This window comes from Rhineura floridana, chromosome 8 (genome assembly GCF_030035675.1).
Source record: "Rhineura floridana isolate rRhiFlo1 chromosome 8, rRhiFlo1.hap2, whole genome shotgun sequence".
In the NCBI taxonomy this organism is placed as follows: Eukaryota; Metazoa; Chordata; class Lepidosauria; order Squamata; family Rhineuridae; genus Rhineura; species Rhineura floridana.
Genome location: NC_084487.1, coordinates 29,584,668 through 29,609,592, shown reverse-complemented (window position 1 = coordinate 29,609,592; position 24,925 = coordinate 29,584,668). Strand labels below are relative to the sequence as shown.

General features: G+C 42.8%; 1 protein-coding gene across 2 annotated transcripts in view; it reads left to right on the top strand.

Moving 5' to 3' along the window:
* The window catches only part of SLC13A4 (solute carrier family 13 member 4), a 78,458-nt gene that overhangs the window by 16,519 nt on the left and 37,014 nt on the right, over nucleotides 1-24,925 (top strand). Inside the window, exons 2-7 of one of the 2 annotated variants that reach the window (XM_061638746.1) lie at nucleotides 15,715-15,843; nucleotides 18,170-18,306; nucleotides 19,532-19,713; nucleotides 19,788-19,904; nucleotides 20,414-20,468; nucleotides 22,988-23,027. In XM_061638746.1, coding sequence (XP_061494730.1) covers nucleotides 15,715-15,843; nucleotides 18,170-18,306; nucleotides 19,532-19,713; nucleotides 19,788-19,904; nucleotides 20,414-20,468; nucleotides 22,988-23,027 — 660 coding nt within the window. The remainder of the gene's footprint in view (nucleotides 1-15,714; nucleotides 15,844-18,169; nucleotides 18,307-19,531; nucleotides 19,714-19,787; nucleotides 19,905-20,413; nucleotides 20,469-22,987; nucleotides 23,028-24,925) is intronic. The other variant, XM_061638747.1, reaches the window with a different exon arrangement.

The window sequence follows — 24,925 nt, the reverse complement described above, 5'->3', positions numbered from 1 at the left end:
TCACAATTGCTACAACAGACAAAAAATAATAATTAAGTGATCTGCCAAAGCCCTCAGCAATTTTCAAGTGGTCTGTGGGAGAAAAAAGTCTGGGGACCACTGCACAATCGCAGTGGTTTCACCAAGGTTTGGGAAAGGGGTCCTCCAAAGAGAGAGGGGATATCTTTTATTGTTGGGCCACTCCCTCACCTGCAACTGAAGCTTTGCCATCTTATGCCAAAATTTTCTCAGCATCTGACTCATTGACAGAATAGAAACACAGCCACAGTGCCCCCTCCCTCTCCCCCCGCCCACCCCCCGGAGAATCTCAAAATGCCAGTTTAGAATGACTAATCAAACTGATCCTTTTGTGTTCTGCATGAAGGACAGACCATAATTTAACATTACATAACTAATTCACTAACAGGCAAAAAAATACCTTGCGGTTTAAGAACATACCTATCACCAACAGATATTTCTATCAAACTTGCGTGTAGGTACATTCTTACACTGCAAGGGAGGTTTTTTGGTTTTTTTGCCTCTTAGTGAATTTCTCTGCTTTTTAATCTGGAAGGTAAGAAATGGGATCCTGTGCAAGTTTGCTGAGAATGTATTGATCATTTGCATGCTTATTGAGTTCAGTGGGATTTCCTCCCCCGCAATCATGCTTAGGATAGGTGAAACTGACCACAGGGAATGGGGAGGGGAGGAGGAGGAAACGGGGGAGGAGGTAGTGGAGGAGGGGGAGGGCAGGAGGAATGGCAGAGGGGAGGAGGGGGAGGGCAGCAGGTGGGAGTGGGAGGGGAGGAGGAGGAGGAGGGCAGGTTTGATCATTTGCATGCTTAATGAGTTCAGTGGGATTTACTCCCATGCAATCATGCTTAGGTGAAACTGACCATGGGGGAGAGGAGGAGGAGGGAGGGAGGGCTGGAGTGGGCAGGGGAAGAGGATGAAGGAAGGGGGAGGAGAGGAATAAGGGAGGAGGAAGGGAGAAGAGAGGGGAAGGAGGGGAAAGGCAGGTCTGATTATTTGCATGCTTATTGAGTTCAATGGGATTTACTGACAATGGAGGAGGGGGGACAGGAAAGTGAAGGAAGAAGGGAGGGGAAGGAGGGGAAGGGAGGGTGAAGGAAGAGGGAGGGAAGGGGCAAAAGGAAGGGGATAGGAAGGAGAAGGAGGGGAGGGCAGGTTTGATCATTTGCATGCTTTTTTAGTTCAGTGGGATTTACTCCTGTGCAATCATCCTTAGGATAGGTGAAACTGATCTGGGGCAGGGGCAGGGAGAGGGGAGGGGAAAGGGGGAGAGAAGGGAAGGGGAGGGGAGGGAGGAAGGGAGAGAGGGAGAAGGAGGGGAGTAGATTGGGTGGGCAGGCATTGGGCAGAGGAAAAGCCTCTTTCCAAAGGAAAACATTGTGAACAGTATCATTGTTTTTCAGGGTTTCCGCCATCTATTTATTCTACAGCAGGCACATATAGATCAAACTTAAACCAAAGCTGTCACTGTCCACATCTGCACCAGACCTTTATTTCTCTTTAGACAGTAATGGCTTCCCCCAAAGAATTCTGGGAAGTGTAGTTTGTGAAGGGTGCTGAGAGTTGCTGGAGAGGCCCTATTCTCCTCATAGAGCTACAATCCCCAGAAAATGTCCTGACTGTTAAACCACTCTGGCTACTAGAGCCCTGTCAGGTGAATAAGAGTCTCCTGACAACTCTCTGCACCCTTCACAAACTACACTTCCCAGGATTTGGGGGGGGAGCCATGTCTGTATAAAGTGGAACAAAGGTCTGGCGTGGGTGTAGCCACCTGATTAGCCAAGCCAAACAACTGTGAGTCTGGCTTTTAGAACATTGACAGTTGGTTCTTACTGAGCATGCCCGACGTTACGATAGACTTCAATGTTAAATTTCTTAAATTAATTAAAAATCAACCATGCTTTTTTTTTTTTACTTTTAACCTGCAGAAGATGAAGTTCAAAGTACGGGGCAAGGTCAATAATAGGATTACAGGTACCTCTGTGAACATGGCTGATTTTTAATTAATTTCAACAAAATGAGACCACTGACAGAAAAAATCCAAGAGGGGTCTGGATTTTTTTCTCTTTACACTTTGAACTCTCAGTTCTCTCTGACTGTTGTGTGTATCGCCATGAAAACTTACAGGGTTGTTAAGCAAGAGTTTCTGAGTTCAGGACTATAAGCTTTCCAAAGTTTTATTTTGAAAGGAGCTTATGGGATCAGTAGAATGGCATGGGGGGTATTTTCAATTTAACATTGCGGAATGCGAAAAATCCATGCTGGCTATAGCATACAGCCACTCTCGTGGTTGTGTAAATAAAAACCCTCCAGGCCTTTTCTTAGTCTTTCTTGGCAGACCAAATGAAACTGAAATAAATTAGTGCAATGCCTACTCACAACAAGCTGGCTTTTAAGCACTTGTTCGTTAAATAGCCTAATTATCCAATAGCCCAGTTACTTGATCATTAAATAGCCTGACAGAAGCTGATTATGGTTTAGCTGAGATTAATAAAACAGCTATCGTGAATTCTTTTTCAGTCTGACTGCTTGCCAGTCAGTCATCAGCTATTGGTTATCATGGCTGCACAGAACCTGGAGTTTCAAAGGAAGTATGAGCTGCAACAGAGTCGCAATGGGAAGGTTCTATTGCCATCACAACCTGCTTGTGAGCTTCATGGAGGAACCTGATTGGCTTCTGTGAGAAGCAGGATGCTAGGCTGGAACATAGATGGACCTTGGTTTGGCCTGTTCCTGGGGGATTCTTCTTCTGTTTGATTATTTGAATCTTTGCTGTGCTTTACTGTTTTGTTTTGTTTTAACCATTTATAGGCTGAATTGCTATTAAAACATTCATGGTTTGCATATGGAAGATATATACTTTAAGTCTATTTCAAATCTCTTCTTAAAATCCAACTTCTGCAAGTCTTTCCTGGTTTAACATCGTCCAAACATGTCTTCCCTCTCCCCTGAATATTTGCTGCCATTTAATGCACCCTCTGACCCATTCTCAATGGTCCAGCCTTATTCCTCCTCTTTCTGGGGCTTCCTGTTGCTGCAGCCATTCCATCATGGCAGTAGAATGCAAACTATAACAATAGGGATAATGTCACATTAGGGATGGATGAATCTGTTCATTTCGGTTTCTCTCAGTTTCTCATTTTTGCAATCCAAGTTCAGTTTGCTACATTTCCAGATGAGTTTGTTTATTTTTAAAAAAGCCACCATGAAAATTCATCAACATTTGATTTTAGTGTGCATTTCCCCTAATAGGCATATCAGGCATGCAATTTTGCCTAATACACATACATCTTTCTAAGTCACTTCTCCCAGTATAATATATTTTGTACCTTATTTTCAGTAATATAAGGCTCCTGCTGGGAGGAAGGGCAGGATATAAATCAAATAATAAATAGATAAATAAATAAATATGTGCAATTTTATGCACTCTTTCCCCAAAACATATGCTTTTTTTACACATTTTTTTGATAGGAGAACTGCACCACAAAATTAGAACTGCAAACTTTGAAAGATTACTCCATTTCGGTTTGTGTATTGTTTCAGCAGGTGTGCATTAGGCAGCTTCACATTAAAATGTGAACTGAACCAAATTTCTCCTCCATCTCTATGTGGTATGTAGGGCTTCACTAAACTTTGGGACCAAAGCCTTTTGGGGTGGGGGGAGGACTTTTGATTTCGAGCTCTCTAGATATATGAAATGCTCGCCACACAAGAACTTCAGTTAATTGGATGCTGCTTTCAAATGGGCCACCTTTGCCTTAGTAACACTGACATAATCACCCAGCCCAGACTTAGCTACATGATGATGTAATTGCTGTTAGGAAGAAGATGTAGCCGGTCATGCTCTCGGCCTTGTGTTTGTCCTGGGAGAGGAGAGAAGTGCTCTGAAGTTGGGAGTGGTTTATTCCACCCCTGTGTCATGGTCATATCACTACCTGGTAAACATAGACTTCTCAATGCCACGCCCCCTCCGCAGGGGTGAAGGACCTATTAGAATGGTCCGCCCCAGGCGCCTGATGGATCCGGATGGATTCCTGACTGCGCTAGGGGAATTGGAACCTGCTGAAGGTCGCCCAGTCGAAACCCTGGTGAGGGAGTGGAATGATGGGATCACCAGGGCATTAGACCGGGTGGCTCCGAAACGTCCTCTCCCCCTGAATAGAACTCAGTTAGCACCGTGGTATACACCACGGTTGCGTACTCTGAGACAGGAGGTGAGATGACTAGAATGCCGGTGGTGGAAATCCCGCTCTGAAGATGTCCGGACACAGGTTAGAGCAGCAGTAGCTGCCTACCAAGTGGCAATAAAGGCAGGAAAGAAGGCTTTCTTTGCTGCCTCTATTGCGTCTGCGGAGTGCTGTCCCAGGAGGCTGTTCCAGGTGGTCCGAAGCCTGGTCGGTCCAGTTGCCCAGGAACCCTTGGAACAGTCAAAGGCCTCCTGTGACATATTGGCAAAGCACTTCGCTGATAAAATCGAACACTTACGGAGCTCGATCCCGTGCGCCGTGGATACAGTAAGTGAACCAGAGTTGGCCAGTTGCATGCCGGTAAGTTGGGATCGGTTTCAGCTTCTCCCTTCTGAGGATGTGGACAAGGTGCTTTCGACTGTGAAGCCTACCACTTGCCTAACTGATCCTTGCCCATCCTGGCTCCTTATGAGCTGCAGAGAGAAATTGGGCAAGGGGATTAAAGCGGTGGTAAACACATCCTTGAAAGAGTGTGTGATGCCATCAGCCTTCAAGGAGGCAATTGTAAAGCCCATCTTGAAGAAGCCCTCCTTGGATCCCCAAGTTTTCAATAACTTTCGCCCAATTTCGAACCTACCATTCTTGGGCAAGGTCATTGAGCGAGTGGTGGCCAACCAGTTGTCGACACACTTGGATGAAACGGATTACTTGGATCCATACCAATCGGGTTTCAGGACTGGTCACGGAACTGAAACAGCCTTGGTTGCTCTGGTAGATGATATCAGGAGGGCATTAGATAGGGGAGAATTCACCTTTCTTGTCCTCCTCGATCTCTCAGCTGCTTTTGATACTGTCGACCACAGTATCCTTTTACATCGCCTGGAGGGATTGGGAATTGGAGGTACTGTATTACAGTGGTTCCGTTCCTTTCTCTCCGATAGGTACCAACAGGTGGCATTGGGGGAGGAGGTTTCAGACCCTTGGCCTCTCAATTGTGGTGTGCCACAGGGCTCTATCCTCTCTCCCATGCTATTTAACATTTATATGAAGCCGCTGGGGACAATCATTAGGAGATTTGGGCTGCAGTGTCACCAATATGCGGATGACACTCAGCTCTATCTCTCGTTTAAATCTTCACCAGAGTTGGCTGTGGAGACCTTGTCCAAGTGCCTGGAATCCGTGAGTGGATGGATGGGAAGGAACAAGCTGAAGTTGAACCCCGATAAGACCGAGGTGCTACTCGTGGGGGACAAGAGAAGGTTGGGAGATGTTGACCTGAAGTTCAATGGGGTGAGTCTACCCCTGAAGGACCAGGTCCGCAGCCTTGGGGTTGTGCTTGATTCCAGGCTGTCCATGGAGGCTCAGATTTCGGCAGTGAGCCGGGCAGCCTGGTATCAACTACACCTCATATGAAGGCTGCAACCCTACCTTCCTGTTCATCAGCTCCCACTGGTAGTACATGCCCTGGTCACCTCTCGATTGGATTACTGTAATGCGCTCTACGTGGGGTTACCCTTGAAAACGGTCCGGAAACCACAACTTATACAAAACGCGGCGGCTCGACTACTTACGAATAGTCGCCGCCGGGATCACATCACACCAGTGTTGTTCGATCTACACTGGCTTCCAGTTGTCTTCCAGGCCCAATTCAAGGTGTTGGTATTAACCTTTAAATCCCTATACGGTCTCGGCCCAGTTTATCTAAAGGAGTGCCTTCAACGCCACCAATTATGCCGCCCGACAAGATCAGCCACACAGGGCCTTCTCTCAATCCCACCGACAAAAACAGCTAGATTGGTGGGAACTAGAGAGAGGGCATTCTCAGTGGCGGCCCCCACCCTCTGGAACTCCCTCCCACAAGATCTATGGCACGCCTCTTCCCTAAATGTATTTCGTAAAGCCTTAAAGACATGGCTCTTTCAACAGGCCTTTGGGATTTCCGGGGAGGGTTAACTTCTATGACTGAAATGCCTCTTACCCTGCACTAGTATTGTTGTTGCTGCTGTATTGTTTATATATTGCATTAATGTATTTTATCCCATTGTATTTTAACTGTTTACATGTACGTCGCCTAGAGTGGCCATCGGCCAGATAGGCGACACATAAATTAAATTTTATTATTATTATTTATTATGTCATTCTTGAAAAAGAAAGACGAAAGTGGTGCTGAAGTAGCAGCTTGATGTGGTTGCAAATAGGCTCATTCTGAAACACCAATGCTATATAAGGTATAACGAAAATGCTATCTGAATGAAAAGTAAAGGGAACATGCTTTAATTAACATGGAATCTTATTTGCCATTTTGTTGCCCATTCACTCTGTTTACAGCAATCCTTATGGACCTCTTTGCTGCCTACTTGGGTTTCCCCACCACTCAGTATCATCCACAAACATCTTGCAGCTCACCCTTTACTGCCAATCATTTGATAATGTTCTAAAACACCGGTCACAATACGGATCCTTAAAGCTCCCTACGCCTTACATCTCTCCATTCTTGAGAGCTGTCCATTTAACCCTGTTCTTTAACCAGTTCCCAATCCATATGATAGGACCTGACCTCTTACCCCATGTATACTAAATAGCAACGGTGCCTGAGGGGATGGAGCAGCAGTGACGCCTACCCAGTGATAGTGGTGCAGTGTTCACTGGGATGATGTGGGGCAAGGCAGTGCAGGGCCAGGGATCAGTTCTGGATTGGTAGCATTGGCGGATGTACCTGCAGGCCCCATCACCAACCTTGAGCTCCCCCAAACTCACTGTTTTGTTAGGAAAAAGAATTATCGAGGAAAGAAGTAGGCCACCTCATTAGTCTTACTCTTCTGCTTAGACCAGCAGTGGAGAACCTTTGGCCAGATGTTGCTGAACTACAACTCTCATCATCCCTCGCCATTGGCTATTCTTGCTGGGGCTGATGGGAGCTGTAATTCATCAACAGCTGGATGGCCAAAGGCTCTCCACACCCGGCTTCTACCCTGCTCTCACAGTTAAAATTTAGAGAATGATGATGACCCATGTGAAGAACAACCCTATTTATTCCTCCCCCCAGTCACTGTGATTTGAGGGCATTGGGGAAATAATTCACTATGATTAAGTTGATGCTTATAGGACTCATAGGGCAGAAGGCAGGGAGGGCAACAGTAGGTGGAGCCAGGCTGCTGGAGCAAATGGCTAGCAGAACTAGAGGCACTGATAGGCAGAGCAAACTGATTCTGCTTTTGTTCCCATCCTCCTCCCTGTTAAAGTCTACAAAAGGCAACACTGAAACTAAGGAGGAGGAGGTTGAGAGCCAGTCCCACTCCCTAGACTAGGCATGTGGTTGGCCAATGTGAGAACAGGATGCTGGACTAGATGGGCCACTGGTCTGTTCCAGCCACATCTTCTTGTTCTTATGACTGGGTGTAAGTAAGGACGTAGGCAGGTGGGAGGTGGCTGAAGGCAGACTGAACTTGGTTGGGCAGTGTCCTAATGGACCAGCCTCCCCTGACCTCTGTCAAAATTACATATCCTGCCCACACACCTCTACAACTCTCCACTCTTGAACTCTAGGTGTTTCCCCAATAAGCTTAGATTGATTTCCCAGAAAATCATTTAACTTTTGGGGAGGAAGGAAATAAGACACAGAGCTACTTTGAAGGTTAGGGACTCCCTGATCCTCCTTGACACCTCGTTAACAGCACAATCAGACTCAAGAAAGTGAAAGTCTGCCCACAGGTACCCCAATTTTCATCTTTATTTGAGGGACACACACAGAGCTGAAGCACACTCCTAGTATCTGCACCACTTCTGCAGAGAATTCATTCAGCTTCTCTCCAATCTCCCTGCCCACCTTTCACTCCCTTGCCATCTAATGGTCTAGATGCCTCTTTGCCCTGTTTCCTGTTTCTGATACATTTAATAGTGATTGGTAGGCTTAGCATTTTTATTTAATGCAGTTTTCATAGTACAAGGTGGCTTATAGATATTTTTGAATAAAGTTGTTTGCATTCAAAATATTTTTTTTTACTTGCCATACTGTCAAACTTGCATTTCTTTGGCCAGGGTTCATGTTCCTCTTTTATTTTCCTTTTTGTTCTCCAAACAGCAAACCTGCATCCTACCCCTCAACTCCATATGACAAACTGCTTTGGAAACTCTTTCAGGTTTCAAGACTTTGCTTGCAATACAGCAGAGCCAGAGGGTGTTGTTTGGAAAATAAGCACAATATTCTGCAGTGTGCACAGGTCTAGCCATGCGCTCCACTGAATCGCATCCAGTATAAACATCCAGTCGCATAACCAAATCATCAACGCTAATAGCAAGTTTAAAAGATCAAAGGAAGAAATGTTTGCAATGAGTAATTTCTATCTCCTGGGGGATAATCTTCATCAGATGTGCACTTATGGGATTTCATCATCATCCAATGTGGACATGTAGTGGAGTTCCCATTGAATTTCACTCAAGGCAGAGATGGGGAATCTGATGCCCTCCAGATATTGTTGGACTACATAAGAGCAGCCTCCTGGATCAGACTGATGGCCCATCTAATCTAGCATTACCTTCTCACAATGGCCAACCAGTTGTCCATGGGAAACCCTCAAGCAGGACCAGAGTGCAAAGAGCACTCTTTCCTCCTGTGGTTTCCAGCAACTGGTATTCAGAAGCACACAGTCTCTGCCTATGGGGACTATAACTATTATCCCCTACCGTATGGCCATACTGGCTGAGGCAGATGGGTGTTGGAGTCTAACACTATTTGGAGGGCCACAGGTTCCCCATCCCTGACTTGATGAAAAATCTGAAGGAAACAAAGAAACGTTCAAAAAGCACAATTTCTTGAGGGCAGTGGGAAAATATTTCACAGATTCCTAACAGTCACCAGGTTTATCCCAAACCAAATTGTGAGGCAGATTTGGAAGTTCCTGCTTGGGTGTGCAACCTCAGAGGAATTTTGGGAGAAGGAAAGCAAGAATTTCAATGACGCTAATGGTATACCTTAGGGACACTTTGCCTATCTTTAACATGGAGCATACCCTATGGGTACAGTCAGATAACCAGGAGCTAAATGGTAATTGTTTAAACCAGCCTTCTGCAAATTGGTGCCCTCCAGATGTTTTGGACTCCAGCTCCCATCAGACCTAGCCAACATGCCCAATGATCAGGACAGGGTGATGAGATTGTATTCCAACAAAGTCTGGTGGGCACCAGCTTGCAGAAGGCTGGTTTAAAAGGTTACCACACAGTATATATATCACAAGGACAGGTAGTCTGTGGGCTCCAGCTGCCTCTTAGGCCCAGTGTTCCATTCTGCCTGCTTCTCTCTGGATTTCTGCCTGTTTGCAAAAGGGTAACAATGATTTTGGGCTTAGTTGCTCCAGCTGGCTGACTCCACTGGAGAGGGACAATAGCTCAGTGGCAGAACACTTGCTTTATAAATTGAAGGCCCCAGGTTCAGTTCCTGCAATCTCCAGTTAAAATGATGTATTCTTTATTTGCTGAATTTGTATCCTCCCTTCCCACCAAATGGTGCTCAAGATGGCTAACAGCAGTAAAACATCCACTGATGTCCCACTCATAGGCAGCTACGGGTAAACTTGGTGACTGCTTCCAATACAAAAAAATCTGGCAGAGTCCCTTGCAGAGTCCTGGCCTACTGCCCATTGATAGTCCATTGAAAGTAAAAATACAAGGGGCCAAAAACAGGCAGATGAAAACATACATTAAACCAATAAAAACAGGATACCTGAAAGACCCTCTTATCCCTTATATACCCAGTTGATCACTGCGCTCTGCAGGTGAGGGCCTCCTGCAGATACCATCTTATCAGGAGGTTCATTCTACACAATATAGGAAACAGACCTTTAGTGTGGCAGCACCTTCCCTGTGGAATTCCCTCCCCTTACATATTAGACAGGCGCCATCTCTATTATCTTTTTGACGCTATTGAAGACCTTCCTCTTTCAACAAGTTTTTTAAGTTGAGACCTATCCCAGTCTGTGTCTGTGTTGGAATTGCTTTTAATATGTTTTTTAAAAACCTTTTTTCCCTAAACAATATGTTTTTTTAACCCTTTTTAAAAGATGTTTTGAAAGCTTTTCTAAAAAATGTTTTTAAAGGTGTTTTGTTTTAATGTATTTTAAAGTCTGTTTTTATTATGCTTAGTTTAAGGTGTTTTTAGTGCTTTTGTTTGCTGCCCTGGGCTCCTGCTGGGAGGAAGGTTGGGATATAAATCAAATAATAAACAATAAATAAATAAATAAACAAAAACATCAGCCAATAGAATAAAAGGCAGTATGTTTACAGTGGCCACAAATGATCAGCTTGGGTGAGAAAGATCTCTGTTTGAGACCTTAGAGAGCCACTGCCAGTCAGAGTAGACTGTACTGGACTAGATGGTCAGACAGTCTGGCTTCATATAAGGCAGCTCCACCAGTTTAACAAACATTCACTGCATCTTGTCTGTTGACTGAATCCTCCTTTGCCCTGATGACAATGAGACAGCGCATGTTTTCCACACACTTTCATCTTGTCCACACATATCAGAGCTTTGGGTCACAAAGCTGCTAGTTCTGTTTGCTTCTCCAGGAACTTGAGAAATGATCTCTGTTCTGTAATACAGCTGGATCCCTAAACTAAGGGATAATAATGAACCCTGTGATGGAGAGCTTAAGGTCTGAATCAGAGTTGCTTAGTGGCTAAGTACCAAAACAAAGTAAGAAATGGAGGATTGTGCCATTTTGAGAGCTGCTGTGTACATATTGGAAGCTGTAGCCACAGGAGCAACCTAGACTAGTTTTTCATCTAAACTATTTGCAATGCCACCCTGGGGGTGGGAAGCTGGGCTTTCCCCGGCACACCAGAGCCTCTGTTTCTTACAAAGCAGCATGAACCTTGAGTGAAGGAGCATCTCTCCCCATTCACTCCTGCCTGGGCTTTCAGGTCAGTTGGGGAGGCTCTTCTGGCTATACAGTCATAGCAGATCTGTGGCTTGCCAGAGGGCCTTCTCAGCAGTAGCATCCAGTTATGGAACACCCTCCCCTCCAAGCTTTGGCTGGCACCAACTTTGGTTATTTTTCAACACCCGCAGAAGACTTTCCTTTTCCAAGTGGTCTTCTGAGTGGGCCATTATACGTCCAAGAGATACTTGGCTATGAACAGAATAGATGGAGACGGTTACATTTTCAAGTATATTCCATTTTTTTTATTGTTTATTGGGTTTTACTTTGTTGTGGCCCAACCTGAGAGATGTATGACAAGGGAGGCAGATTTAGATTCTATGGATGAATACTGTTATGGGTTTGGGGTTGAGATGGATGATTTCTATGAGTCCTCTTCCAGCCTCTGATTTGGAACCCTGCACCTGGGGGTGAGAAACCCACTCCGCTGGTCAGATGAGTCCCCTTTTGTTAGCCTAGTAGAGTGGACAGGTGAGTTGAGGTACGCCTGGCACCAACATTACTATCTTTTCGGCGCCAAGTTAAAACCTTCCTCTTCTCCCAGGCATTTTAACATTTTAACATTTTAACATTTTAACATTTAATGTTTTAACTTTTTAACATTTTAATTCAGCATTTTAGTATACTAGTATTTTCGTAGTTTAGTATGTTTAAATAGTTTTCTTTGTGCTTATTGTATATTGGTGTTTTACTGTTGTGAACTGCCCAGAGAGCTTCGGCTATGGGGCGGTATAGAAATTTAATAAATAAATAAATGGGTCTATCAAGTCCCCATTAACTAGCAAATGAGCCAGGGAGATCCTATTGTTACTGAAACTCTTCAGGAGAGCCTCCCCTTCCAGAGGCCAAGGAGAGGCTTGTGTATTTTTTAGTTGAGTCTTTGGAGGAAAGGCTGGGAACTGGAGGCAGGCATAGAGGCTGGCTCTCTGCACCATGGCTTTAGGGTGTCTCCTGTAAGCTTGATGGAAAATGCAAGATCTATTGGACTGCTGATGCTTTGAACCCCTCCATCTTAAGGTCAGGTTAGAATGTGTGTAAATAAATAAACCATATTTCATAAAGACACCACAGTCTCCACTGACCTTCTTTCCGAGGAAACCAAACCCTGAGTAAGCAGAGGGATCCCTGGAAATATCTCACCACTCGGAAATTCGGGTGGCACACAACAATACCTAAATAATAATATAAACCCTGGACATGTTGCTTGGAACAGATCTTGAGTCCCTCTTTCCTATGCAGCACTATCAACTTTCAACTATTTGCCTGGTGCAGTTTCTTCTGCGCTGGCTGAATAACTAGATAGGAATCTCTCCCAGCAATAAATGAGGGGATGCCTCAGAGTCTCTCAGTGATGGATATGTTTCAAGTCCATGTCAATTTCACATCTGTGTATTCAAAAGTCTGAATATCCTGTTTCACATTAATCTGTATAACTTTTTGAAAAAGAAAATCTATTCAAAATTCATAGTTATATACACATTTTATCTGAATGTATACATTTCTAAGCACATTATATCATAACATACTATTTTCTTACTCATGTTGAGCTGAGAACTGTATCACAAAATTTGGGAAAGTGTGAAAATGAAGGACAGTTGCATTCCAGTCTGTGTATTGCTCCGGGAGGTGCAAATTAAGCCAGTTTGCTTAAAAATGCAGATCAGATAAGGTCCTCCTCCATCCTTAGTTCTCTGAGTTTCTGAAGTAAGAGGAACAGAGGCCTTGGGAGGGGGGGTCTTCTTATTTTGCAGAAAGAGGAGTACCTACCAGACCAGAAGCTGTACCCAAACTAGTAGAGAGAGGTGTGCAGATTCCTAATCTCAGTCTATAGATCTCAACCAGTCAATCTAGACAACTGAGCATATTTTCAAAATTAAGGTGGAAAGAGACATCCTTTTTTTTTTTGCCTTTTAAATTTCTTTATCCGTTATCTTCCAAAAGAATTCTATAGAGAATACATCATTACTGGTGAAAGTCCCATCAGCGTCAAGCAATAAGAGAATGTGATTTCCCAGCACTGTTTGTAACATTCAAAACAGGAATGGGCAAGAAATTTGATTCAGTTTGCATTTCAAGCCGAATCTATCAAATTTGCCCTTTCCAAAACAATATGATAACTAAAATGCAGCCATCCTTCTAAATGTGCACTTATCCAAATTTTGCAATGCAGTTCTCCAACCAACCAATTTTTACAAAAATGCATATATTAGGGGAAAGTGTGCATAAAAACGAATGTATGTAGGGCCGGATTTAAACTTGTTTGGCCCTAAGCTATAACATGAGTGAGGCCCTTCCCTCTTCAACAAATAATACAAAATTTAAATGCAACATACGGGCTGTACAATTAAATGGAATTTGATAGTCGTGTAATATAGGTATTAAAAATGCAAGTTATATGTGTGCACATTCTTTATTTAGGAGTTTGTCAAACACATAACACAATTAAACAACATAATCACCGCCGACATGCTGGCTGTTTTATGCAAGAATCCAAAAGGTCACATGTGTACGATGTTCTATAGAATTGTTTACTGTTTACTGTTGTGGGCAAGCGAGCCGTATCAATGATATTCAATACCTACCAAAAATTATCTTCATTTTGTTTGATTTTTATGGTTTCCCGGTGGCAATGTTGTAAACGCTTTTTCTTTCTTTCTTTCTTTCTTTCTTTCTTTCTTTCTTTCTTTCTTTCTTTCTTTCTTTCTTTCTTTCTTTCTTTCTTTCTAATGTGAGGCCCCCTTGTAATGTGAGGCCCTAAGCTGTAGCTTGTTTAGCTTGTATGTAAATCTGGCCCTGAATGTATGAGCGAAAATAACATGCAAAATGAATTATATGATGAGAAATTGCTTGCAAAAATGTGTACATTAGTCAAAACTGCATACAAAAATGTGTTATTAGGAGAAATTCACAGCAAAATGTTGGAGAATTTTCAAGAGGATTCTTTTTTAAAAAAAGTCACAAATGGCTGCAGAAATGTGGAGAACTGAATTTAAGACTGAAAAAATAAGAAACTGAGAGAATTGAAATGGAAAGATCTTTCCATCCCTAGCTCGAAATGAGCATGTGAACATTAGGGATGGGGAAGAACTTTGGTTTGCATTTTAATGTGAACTTACAATTTCTCCAAATTTTGTGAGGCAGCCTTCCAACCAAAGGATGCATACAGAAATGCATATGTAAGGGAAATGGTCTTACCAAAAATGTGTATAGTCATGAAAATAATGTACAAAAATGCATTGCAAAAAGTTACATACCAGGCAAAATGGAAGGTAAAAAAATGTACTTTGGGAGAAATTACACGGAAATGCATACAGATTTTCATGCACACACACACAAACAAGAATTTGCAAATGTACATGGAAATGGATTAAAACTAAAATCAAGACTGGGATAATGAGGAACTAGAGAAACCGAAATTGATACTGTAGGGCTCTCTATTCCTAATGTACACGAATATTATACAGAGCATCAGAACAATACTCCTTGTTCCATCTGTACTGTTTGTTCATATACATGTTTCCCTGGAAAAATTTCTACTAAAAATTAAAAGAAAACCAGAAATAGAAACTGGCATCCCTTCAAAATTTGTTTTCTTATTAACTATTAACTATGTTCATATACTGCCATTCTGCCAATGCATACATAGCATTCTACAGTTTAAAGTAATGCCTTGCAACTTACTATATTATATATGGTGGGAAAAGGACAGAGAAGAAAGAGGAAAATAAGCAAATTTAGGTACCATGGCCTCTGTGTAAGATCATTCAAGCTGGAATTGGGAGCATATTGAACACATCTTGGACCCACCCATTGTTTTTACAAGGGTAGAGGGCAATCTGTATTAAAATAACTTATTTTTTGATGTTCCAATAGATCAGATACTTAATCTAGGTTCAATCAAGGCAGATCAACAAATGTTATTGCAGCTCAGAATGAACATGATATAAAAACATAAAAAGAGCCTGTTGGACCAGGCCAGTGGCCCCTCTAGTCCAGCATCCTGTTCTCACAGTGGCCAACCAGATGCCCATTATGGGAAGCCTGAAAGCAGACTCTGAGTGCAGCAGCATTCTCCCCTCCCCCTTGTAATTCCCAGCAATTGTATACAGAGGCATACTGCCTTTGACACTGGAGGTAATACACAGCCATACATTCTGTATTTTGGGCTCAGTTCCGTAGAACAACCACCCAGCTGAAATCAGATAGGCCTCCTTCCTGTGGAATTTCAGTCACTTGTCAAAAAACCTTTCTTAAGTAAGTTGTACTATGCTTATTTATTGACCTTATGTCAATAACCTGTGGGTTTTTTTATTGTTTTATGCACCGTATTGTTTGGATTGATGGATTGTTTTATTGATTGTTGGGTTTGTGACCATTGATGGTAAACAGGAGTCTATAAGTAATGGAAATCAATAAAATACATAGTGACTAGTAGCCACTAATAGCCTTATCCTCCGTGAAGTTGTCTAAGCCTCTTTTAAAGCAATCTGTGTTGGTGGCCATCACTGTATTTTGCAGAAGTGAATTCCATAGTTTAACTGTTCTTTAGTGACGTTTACTTATTCTTTCTTTCCTTCCTTCAGGAAGCCTCGTGTGCCTATGTGCTGATAGTGACAGCAGTGTACTGGGTTTCGGAGGCGGTGCCCCTAGGGGCAGCAGCCCTTGTTCCTGCTTTCCTCTATCCACTATTTGGAGTCATGAAATCCAGTGAGGTCAGATCTGTGTACTTTTCTCATCAGTGCAAACTGGAGGCTGATTTGCACATGCATGTGGGTTTTTGAAATATCTGCAGAGCTGTCATGGAGAAGATGGAGCAGCCCTGTTCTCTGTTGTTCCAGAGGGCAGGGCTAGAACCAATGAGTGGAAAATTTAGGGAATCAGATTTTACCTAAATATGCAGAGAAACCTCCTAATGGTCAGAGCTATTTAACAGCAGAACAGATGCCATTAGAAGGTGGTGGGTTCTCTGTTGCAGGTATGTAAACAGAGACTAGGCGGCAGTGACAACTGACAACTCCATGGGAGTGGAGCAGTGGAATCTGCTCTGGGCTTTAGTCCAAACTTTCAAGGAGCTGTCCAAAGTGTTGAAGTGGTTTCAAAACATTGAGCACCTGACAGCTCCTTGAAAGTTTGGACTACAGCCCAGAGCAGATTCTACTGCCCCACTGACATGGAGCCATCAGTCATCACTGCTAGGCAGCCATGTGTCAGGAATGCTGAAGTTGCATCCTGAATTACAAATCCAGCATTGAACTGGAGATTGGTCTGGATAATCTCCAAGGTTCCTTCTAAAATTCTTTGATTCTGCTGTGTCACACCACTCTGTGACTTTATATTTAATGGTGTCAATGGAGGGTGAAAATCCATGACCATATGTTGAAGTGTTCCTCTATGTTCTAATGTGCATTAAGTTTTTAGAGCATTTATGCTTTTTATTTGCAATGACACACTGGTCATCAGATCATGTACATATAGTGGAAAGTGCCCAGCATTGCTCAAGAATTCTAAGAAACCAAAAAAAATCAGTGCAGTTTAGAAAGGTCCAACTGCATCCAAACATAGACAAAAACCTGCTCCTTGATTTCAGGACCCTTCATTCAAAACGTGGTTATGATACTCTAAGAGGTGTCCAAATGCACACAGAACAAAGAGATAAACATCTTTGATATACAGTATGTGTACTAGGGGCAGATTCTTTTCTACATTATTACCTTGTCATCCAATTCTTTAGCCTTCTTATCACCTCATTCACTAGGCAGATCAAGGAGGTTTCATTAAATATTTGGTGCTCTGGTCAATGATATAAAATTTCTCTTGCTCTGAAAAACGACCCAGAGATGTGTCCCCCGTATTCACCCTCCACAACACCCTTGATCCAAAATTTGCAAGAGAAGATTATTCAGGTGCCAGGAGCAGACAGAACCTAATGGGAGTATAGAACAATTATTATGCAAAGTCAGTGGATTATTTTTTCATAGTGACAAATGGGAATTCTCTAAGAGATATGAACAAAAGCAGTGAATCCTTTTGGGATGTCTTACATTTCACAGAACTAGGCATGGGGGAGAAATGTGTTTTGTTTGCATTCCTCAAACCAATATGTGATCTAAAACACAGCTATCTTTTGCAATTCAAACTTCTCTGCATTTTGTGATGCATTCTCCAACCAAAAAATGTGGACAAAAATGCATGTATTAGGGGAAAGTATGCATAGAAATGCATATATCTGGTGCAAATCACATACAAAGAATGCATTACATTAGGGGAATTACCTGCAAAAAGGTTTCTGTCAGTAACAATTTCATACAAAGTATGTTTATTAGGAGAAATCTGCACCAGAATACTGATGAATTTTCATGAGGATTTCTTTTAAAAAATCACAAATTGCTATTGAAATGTGGGGAACCGAATATAAGATTGGAAAAATGAGAAACTGAGGTCACATTCACATTATACATTTATTCCATTATTATTCCACTTTAAACTGTCATGACTTCCCCAAAGAGTCTTAGGAATTGGGGTTTGTGAAGAGTTCTAAGAGTTGTTAGGAGGCCCCTTATTCCCCTCAGAGAGCTACAATTCCCAGAGTGGCTTAACAATCAATCTCTTTTCCCAGGGAACCCTGGGAATTGTAGCTCTGTGGGGAGAATAAGGGGCACCCTTCATCCTTCACCGCTCTGCACCCTTCATAAACTACCCTTCCCACGGTTCTATGGGGGAAGCCATGACCTTTTAAAGTGGAACAATAGTGGAATGAATATATGGTGTGAATATAGTCTGAGAAAAACTGAAACTGACAGATTTGTCCATCATTACACAGAACTCCAGAAAGTCTAATTATATTGCGGCTTACCAATCAGACCGAACTGGAAAAAAACCCAGAGAATTTTAAAAAGAATTAAAATGGAGGAGGAGCAGAGGGGAATAGTATTTTCTCCACTGGCAGATTCTACAACTGCCCCAAGCTCCTAGGATGTACTCTTGCCGGTAATCAACTATACCTAGTGGTTTATCAGCCTCGTCTTGTCTTTTCTGTAGGTGGCTGGAGAATACATCAAGAACACAACCTTGCTTCTCATGGGGGTCATTTGTGTGGCAGCCTCTGTTGAAAAGTGGAACCTTCACAAACGGATCGCCTTGCGCATGGTTATGATGGCTGGAGCCAAACCAGGCATGTGAGTGAATCCACCTTTTCACAGCATGAGGAGACAGAGAGAACTATTAAAAATGAAGACACAAAACTATCATTAAAAGTGCCATGTGATCCTTATTAGCCAGCTACTGTACTGCATCAGGAGTCCAGTGGGCTGACAGAATGCTGGGTACACATCCAATAAATACGTCTCCGGATACATTCCCTGGCCTAAGGAGAGTGTGGAATATGGCCCAATAGGCTGAAAACATTCTTCCCCTTCCTCTCCCATCTAGCTTTTTCTCTCAGGTCTCTCATCTCCTTGACCTGGAGATTCTATTTTCGTTTGTCAATCCAATTAGACCAGGGTAGAAAACCACTATGTGGCCCTCCAGGCCTTTCTATCTGGGCCTCAGGACTTTCCTCAGGCCATGCTCCCCTCCCCAAGCCACATCCCCCATTGACTCTCCTCCTGCTCCATTCTGTCCTTTTGCCTAACTGGAGTGTGTCCCTGAACTGTGATAAATGCCCCTTACATGCCTGCATGGAGAGACCTGGGTCTTTATGTAGAAACCTCTAGCTTTTGCAAGGCTCAAGTGCAGCTTATTTACTTATTTAGACCATGTCTAAGCCGCTTGCGGAGAATTAAAACAACAGCAACAAACAATGTTACAAAACTGCACAATAAAACCATTACTACAACCTATGCATAGATAGATAGATAGATAGATAGATAGATAGATGATTGATTGATTGATTGATAGATAGATTAGCTTTATATCCCACCCTTAATTAATACTACAGCTGACCGTACAGAGGAGTCACATAATAATAGTTTTGTACAGCTTATTGTACAAAGTAAAGAGTCACATTTGTTGCTCCACTCACGTTTGCCTCTGGCCCCTCCCATCCCTTGCCTTTGGCCTCCACAGGGTCACCTACAAGAGAATGCTGCCCTCAGGCTGAAAAGGGTTACCCATCCCTGGGGTTAGACTCTTTCCTCTTTGACACCTCTTTGATTCTGCAGGATTAAGTTCAAACGGTCATGAATCCAGCTGTTTCCGGAAAATTCTTCCCCTCCCTTGATAAGCCAAATGTATATGAACTATGCTTTTGTTTGTAGCAGATTGTCAAAGGCCATACAGAGTGAATCTGCACTGAAGTATTTTGGTAACAAAAAGGGTCAAATGTTGGTAGGAGATTTGTTTAAAAGATTTGTTTAAAAAAAACAATGTCCCCCACCAGTACTTTTCTTTCCTGTACTCTAGGCTGCTCCTTTGCTTTATGTGCTGCACAACTATCTTGTCCATGTGGCTGTCCAACACATCCACCACAGCCATGGTGATGCCCATTGTGGAAGCAGTGCTACAGGAGTTAGTGAATGCCGAGGAAGACTGCGAGCTGAACGGTACCACAGGCAACACCATCGTGGAAGAGCGGGAGACTATAGGTACATGATGACACCCACCAACAATCCCCTGTTGTTTAGAAATTTATTATCATATTTATTTTATTTTATATCAGGGTCGAGGAGCCTATTGCCCACAGGCCAAACTTGGCCCACCAGGACTCCCCATTTGGCACGCCAGGCTGTTTTGGGCAATCCATGCCCACCCGCTCACAACCTCAAATGTGGGACAGGTAAGGGCAGGGTTTCATGGGAACAATCAGGAGCTTAAGGTGAACTTCTGATCATTTCTCTGCTGGAACAAGGTGCACTGCCACTGCCCATCAGCTGATGGGAGCACACCTTGCTTCAGAAAGGGGAAGCCATTTCCATTGAAACCACTTCTCCCTCCCGGTGCTGCTCCATGAATCTCTTAAACCCAGAGGTTCAAAGAACAGCACTGGAGCTGTTTGAAAGCCCTTTTGCAAACAGCCCTACGGCTGCTCTTTGTACTTCTGGGCTTGGGAGTTTTAAAGAGCAGTGCGGGCTGTTTGCAAAAGGGCTGTCAAGCAGCCCAGTGCTATTCTTTGGATCTCCAAAAACTAATGAATATAATATCTGTATATTTAAATCATTTCTATACCACTAGACCTTTCCAGGAAAAAAGAGGGTTGTCCAACCCTATTGTACAAAAGTTCTGAAATGAATATATAAGAAACAGCCACACACACACACACACACATCTCCTTTTCTTTTACTGCAGGTCCCAGTGAAAAACACAGGCAAACATCATTGGAGCTCATTTTCATCAACAAGGAGTAAGAACGAAGCGTGTCTAGCTCTGATGAACATTTGAACCCTTTCAGGTCACAATGAGATAACATATAAAAGCAGGAGTGTCAAATGACACGATTACAAAGATGGTTTTAAAAGAGGAGATAATGGGAAGTATAGCATGAAGCAAGAGTGGTTAGAAGTGATTGATGGTGACAGTGATGGTGATGGTGATGGTCTGTTGTTAGGGGGGAGCTGGAATGTTGTGGGCAGAGTGGCAGCTGGGAGGGAAAAAAAGTTATTTCTTGTCTTTCAAATCTTTTATTTATTTATTTATTTTAGAACTTTTGCAATCTGCCCTTCACTAAAAGATCCTAGGTTGGAGACCAGAAACATTTCTTAAAAATAATACATTAACAGTAATATTATACTGACAACATAATGCAATTATTGTGCTCTACAGAGAATGAGGTTTGTTTTACCCTCCTTTTCCTGGGACCTTAGCTGGGGGGTACCCCACCTCGTTATATACTTTTAACCAGGAGTGGCTGGTGGCTCCATGTCAGTGGGGCAGTGGAATCTGCTCTGGGTTTCAGTCAGAACTTGTACAGCTCCTTGAAAGTTTTTAACCTATATTTTATGGTTTTAATTTTTCTCATAGTTTAATTCTTTTTTAATAGTATACTTCTGTATGTTTTAATTGGTGTTGTTTTTAGTTGTAAGCCGCTCTGAGTCCTATTGGAAAAAGGGCGGGGTAGAAATACAGTTTATTATTATTATTATTATTATTGAAAGTTCAGACGAAAACCCAGAACGGATTCCACTGCCCCACTGACATGGAGCCACCAGCCACCACTGCTTTTAATTCTCTAACACATTGAAGTTACAATGGAAGGAATCCAGTTTTCCAATATTAGGAGGGAAATATATATGGATATCTGAGTGAGAAGGAAGAGCTGTTACATTTGGAGCTGCCTTTATATTTTCCCTCTGCTTAGGAGGTAACTAAACATTATCCACAAATGCATGTTATGGGTCCCCTCTACCCCTCCCCCCACAGACTGAAAACTGGTTTTCTATTAGTTTTAAGAAACAAGCAGTGAAGAACATCCTTGGCCCTTTCGCTGTCTACCATTTCTCTGCTCCTCTCCAAGCTGTTTTTCCCCCTATCAAGTGCAAATTTGCTCAATCAAACACCCACTGGAGACCCAAGGCTACTTGGGGGGATTTTGTGCGCAGATAAAGAATTAAGCACCTCTTCCCCTTGCAACACTAATCTAAATTCTCTTTTCCAAAAACTGATTTTCTTCTTTTAAAAGGACATTAAAGCTCTGTTACATATATTTGCACACAGTGCATAATTAGACCTTTGGGAACAGTTCAGATATTCAAGTACATCATTCACAGCTGAATCTGTGAACTGTCTTCTGTCTATACTGTATGTATGTGCTCAGGATGGCAAAGCCTCTGACACCAGTTGGCTGGGCTGGTATGAGGACTTGGAATGCTCAGTTGCTTACAGAATGAAAACAGATGGCAGTCCAGATTCTCTAAGCAAATGGACAGTTGTCAATTGGCTGGGACCTTTTGCAGGTGATTGCTGAAGATGGGGACAAAATCCTGCGAGATATATGGAAGCTAAGGGCTAGAGATATCATCCAAGCTCACTGGGTTTGCCCCTGAATATGAGCTTAAGGGGCTCACAATGCTCACCTTAAAAGTGAAACAAAAGAAAGAGATGAGCATCATGATTCATTTTGGCTTGGATTTTGGCTGAGAGGACTTCTCCCTCCCCCACCCCATGGGCTCTATCCCAGTTCTAAACTCCTACCCTTCCCTTCTCTTCAAAGATGACCTAGTGAACTGGCAGTGGTGAAAGCACTGTAAGCTACAAGGAAGAAAGAAGAAGGGAGATTGGTCGCTCCCGCCTTACTTCCTGTTGGGCTGGCATGCTCTTCCCAGACCATACTGGTTCTGTGCAATAGTCTACAAATCAGAGATAGGCAAACAGAAGCAAAGTTATGCTGTATCTCATGTTTTCTTTATCTGTATGATAAGAAGTGATGATCTGGATATATCTAGCCTATCATTACAGGGAAGTTTATATAAAGTTATATAAAGAGGCCTGAGAACTATAGGGGTTTCTTCTGATGTTACTCTCAGTGGTGGAGGAGTTAGTGCAGTGCTACGCCTTCCCACACTGTCCAGTAACATTAGAAGCCCCTCTCCATGTGGCAGAGCTACTGATGTGGCTATTTCCCATGCCAGCATTGCCCCTTCTAAATGCTGAGAAGACACTGGAGTGAAAAGAAGCCACAACACTCTTAACCTGTGGCACAGACACAGAGAATCAGTGATTCTCTGGCTTGTGCCAAGATCTCTGCTCAGCCATGAAACTCAGTGGGTCCTTTGGGCCAATTAATGTCAGCCTAACCTTCCCTATAGAATTGTTGCGAGAACAGAGTTGGATAGCCCCATCTGCAACATCATGGTTTCCTTTGAGTGGTATACAATAGTAGGGTGATGAATCAACATTAATTTCCCTTTTTTAATTATTTTGTAGTGCTACAACTGCTGACTTCAGCTCTCTGGTGCATTCCAAGGTATATTTTTGTAGGCTGAACCCACACTTTGTAAAACAATAACTCTGTTAACAGAAAGCAGCACAGGCTAGTATAGTAATGACTGCATGTTTTTCTCCCTCCTTCTAATGTGCCTAGAGGAGCACTGCACTCTGTGCTTTAAGGTAGCCTCTCCCAATCTTTGGGTCCTGCGATGTTGCTGGACTACAGTTCCCATCATCCCTGACCATTCCCAGAGCTTGGAAAAGTTACTTTTTTGAACTACAACTCCCATCAGCCCCAGCCAGCATGGCCACTGGATTGGGCTGATGGGAGTTGTAGTTCAAAAAATAACTTTTCCGAGCTCTGCATTGGCCATGCTGGCTGGGACTGATGAGTATTGTATTCCAGCAACATCTGGGGACACAAAGGTTGGGAAAGACTACTATCAGGAATGCTGTATTTATATACATGTTATAGAGGTCTGATGTGCCTGTAGTACATATTGAGGGATTGTAGTTTGCTCCAGGGAAGGACTGCAGCTCAGTGGTAAGAGAGCACATGGTTTGCATTCCAAAGGCCACAGATTCAGTCCCCAGCATCTCCAGATAGGCCTGGGAAAGATTCCTGCCTGAAACACTTGAGAGTCATTGCCAGTTAATATAGATAAATACTGAACTTTATGGATCAGTGGTCTGACTTGGGATAAGGCAATTATTAATGGACAATTTCTTAGTTGCCTTTATATCTTTCCTATGTAGTACTACTGCTTAACTATAGGCTTGGTGACTTAACCAGAGAACATGTGAATTACCCCCATTGAAAATTATTGTGTCTGAGATTATGTAAAAGCTCTCATAAACTTGAGAAAGGATGCCAGTTACACAATATTTTTTTAATTGGGCCAGCTAAAGTTGCAGTCACTTGGGAATAATGCCTTTCATATGGTTCCAGCAAACAGTCATCACAATTGTGGGCATTAATGTGTCAATAGATTACTTTACCTATGATCAGGTGTTGAATCCAATTCCTCCTGCACCTTCTGAACCTAATGTGCTAACAATCCTTTCAACCCATCAACCAAGCCATCCACACGGGGATAATTTTTTCTCATTTACAATAACTGATCTTAGGAGATGGAAAAAAAACAACACTCTAGTGAGTCACCAAGTGTTGAAGGTTTCAAATGATCAGATGACTACCTGATAATTACAGTAATTCCATCAGTTATATAGTCAGCTAATACCCAGTGGTTCTGTGGGTATGCTGACAAAAGTCAATTTTTACAAGGGTTGTACTGCAGACACTTGGACTGTTTAACCCTGTCTGCATTAGCACTCCAGTGCTTAAAATTAGTGTTGCTTGCTTATGTTATATTATATACTTAGCTGCAGGAATTGGATACAAAATACAGACATACTGTACTTTGAAGCAGTGGGCAGGAATGCAGATGGTGCTGAGCAGTCTCTTTCTACCTTTTCCATTGCTGGGAAAAGCCATGAAAGGGTGCACTGGAGCTGGCTGCATCATACCCCATCCACACCTCAAAAAATGCCTCCTTTCCTCAATAGCAAAGCAAAGGGAGAATCCTATGTAATGCCTTCCCATGGCTTGGTGTTACATGAGCAGGTCTTGGGCTCACATGATCCCCCCTCCTCCTCTTGTGCACTTCAGTACACCCATAGCCTTCTTAGTTGGCAGCAAACCATAGTTTGTTTTTATATCCAAACAATAGTTTGTGCTTACCCCCCCAGCCAGAATTGGAAACCGTGGTTTGACGTGCGTTTCCAATGCTGGTGTGGGGGTGTGGGAGAGTGCAAATTACAGCTTTCTTAATTGGAGAATGTGAAGGGAGGATGGAAGGGGAGAAGGGAGGATATGAACCCAAGGTTTGCTTACATAATGGCAAATGGTGTTTTGATATTATGCATGAAGCACAG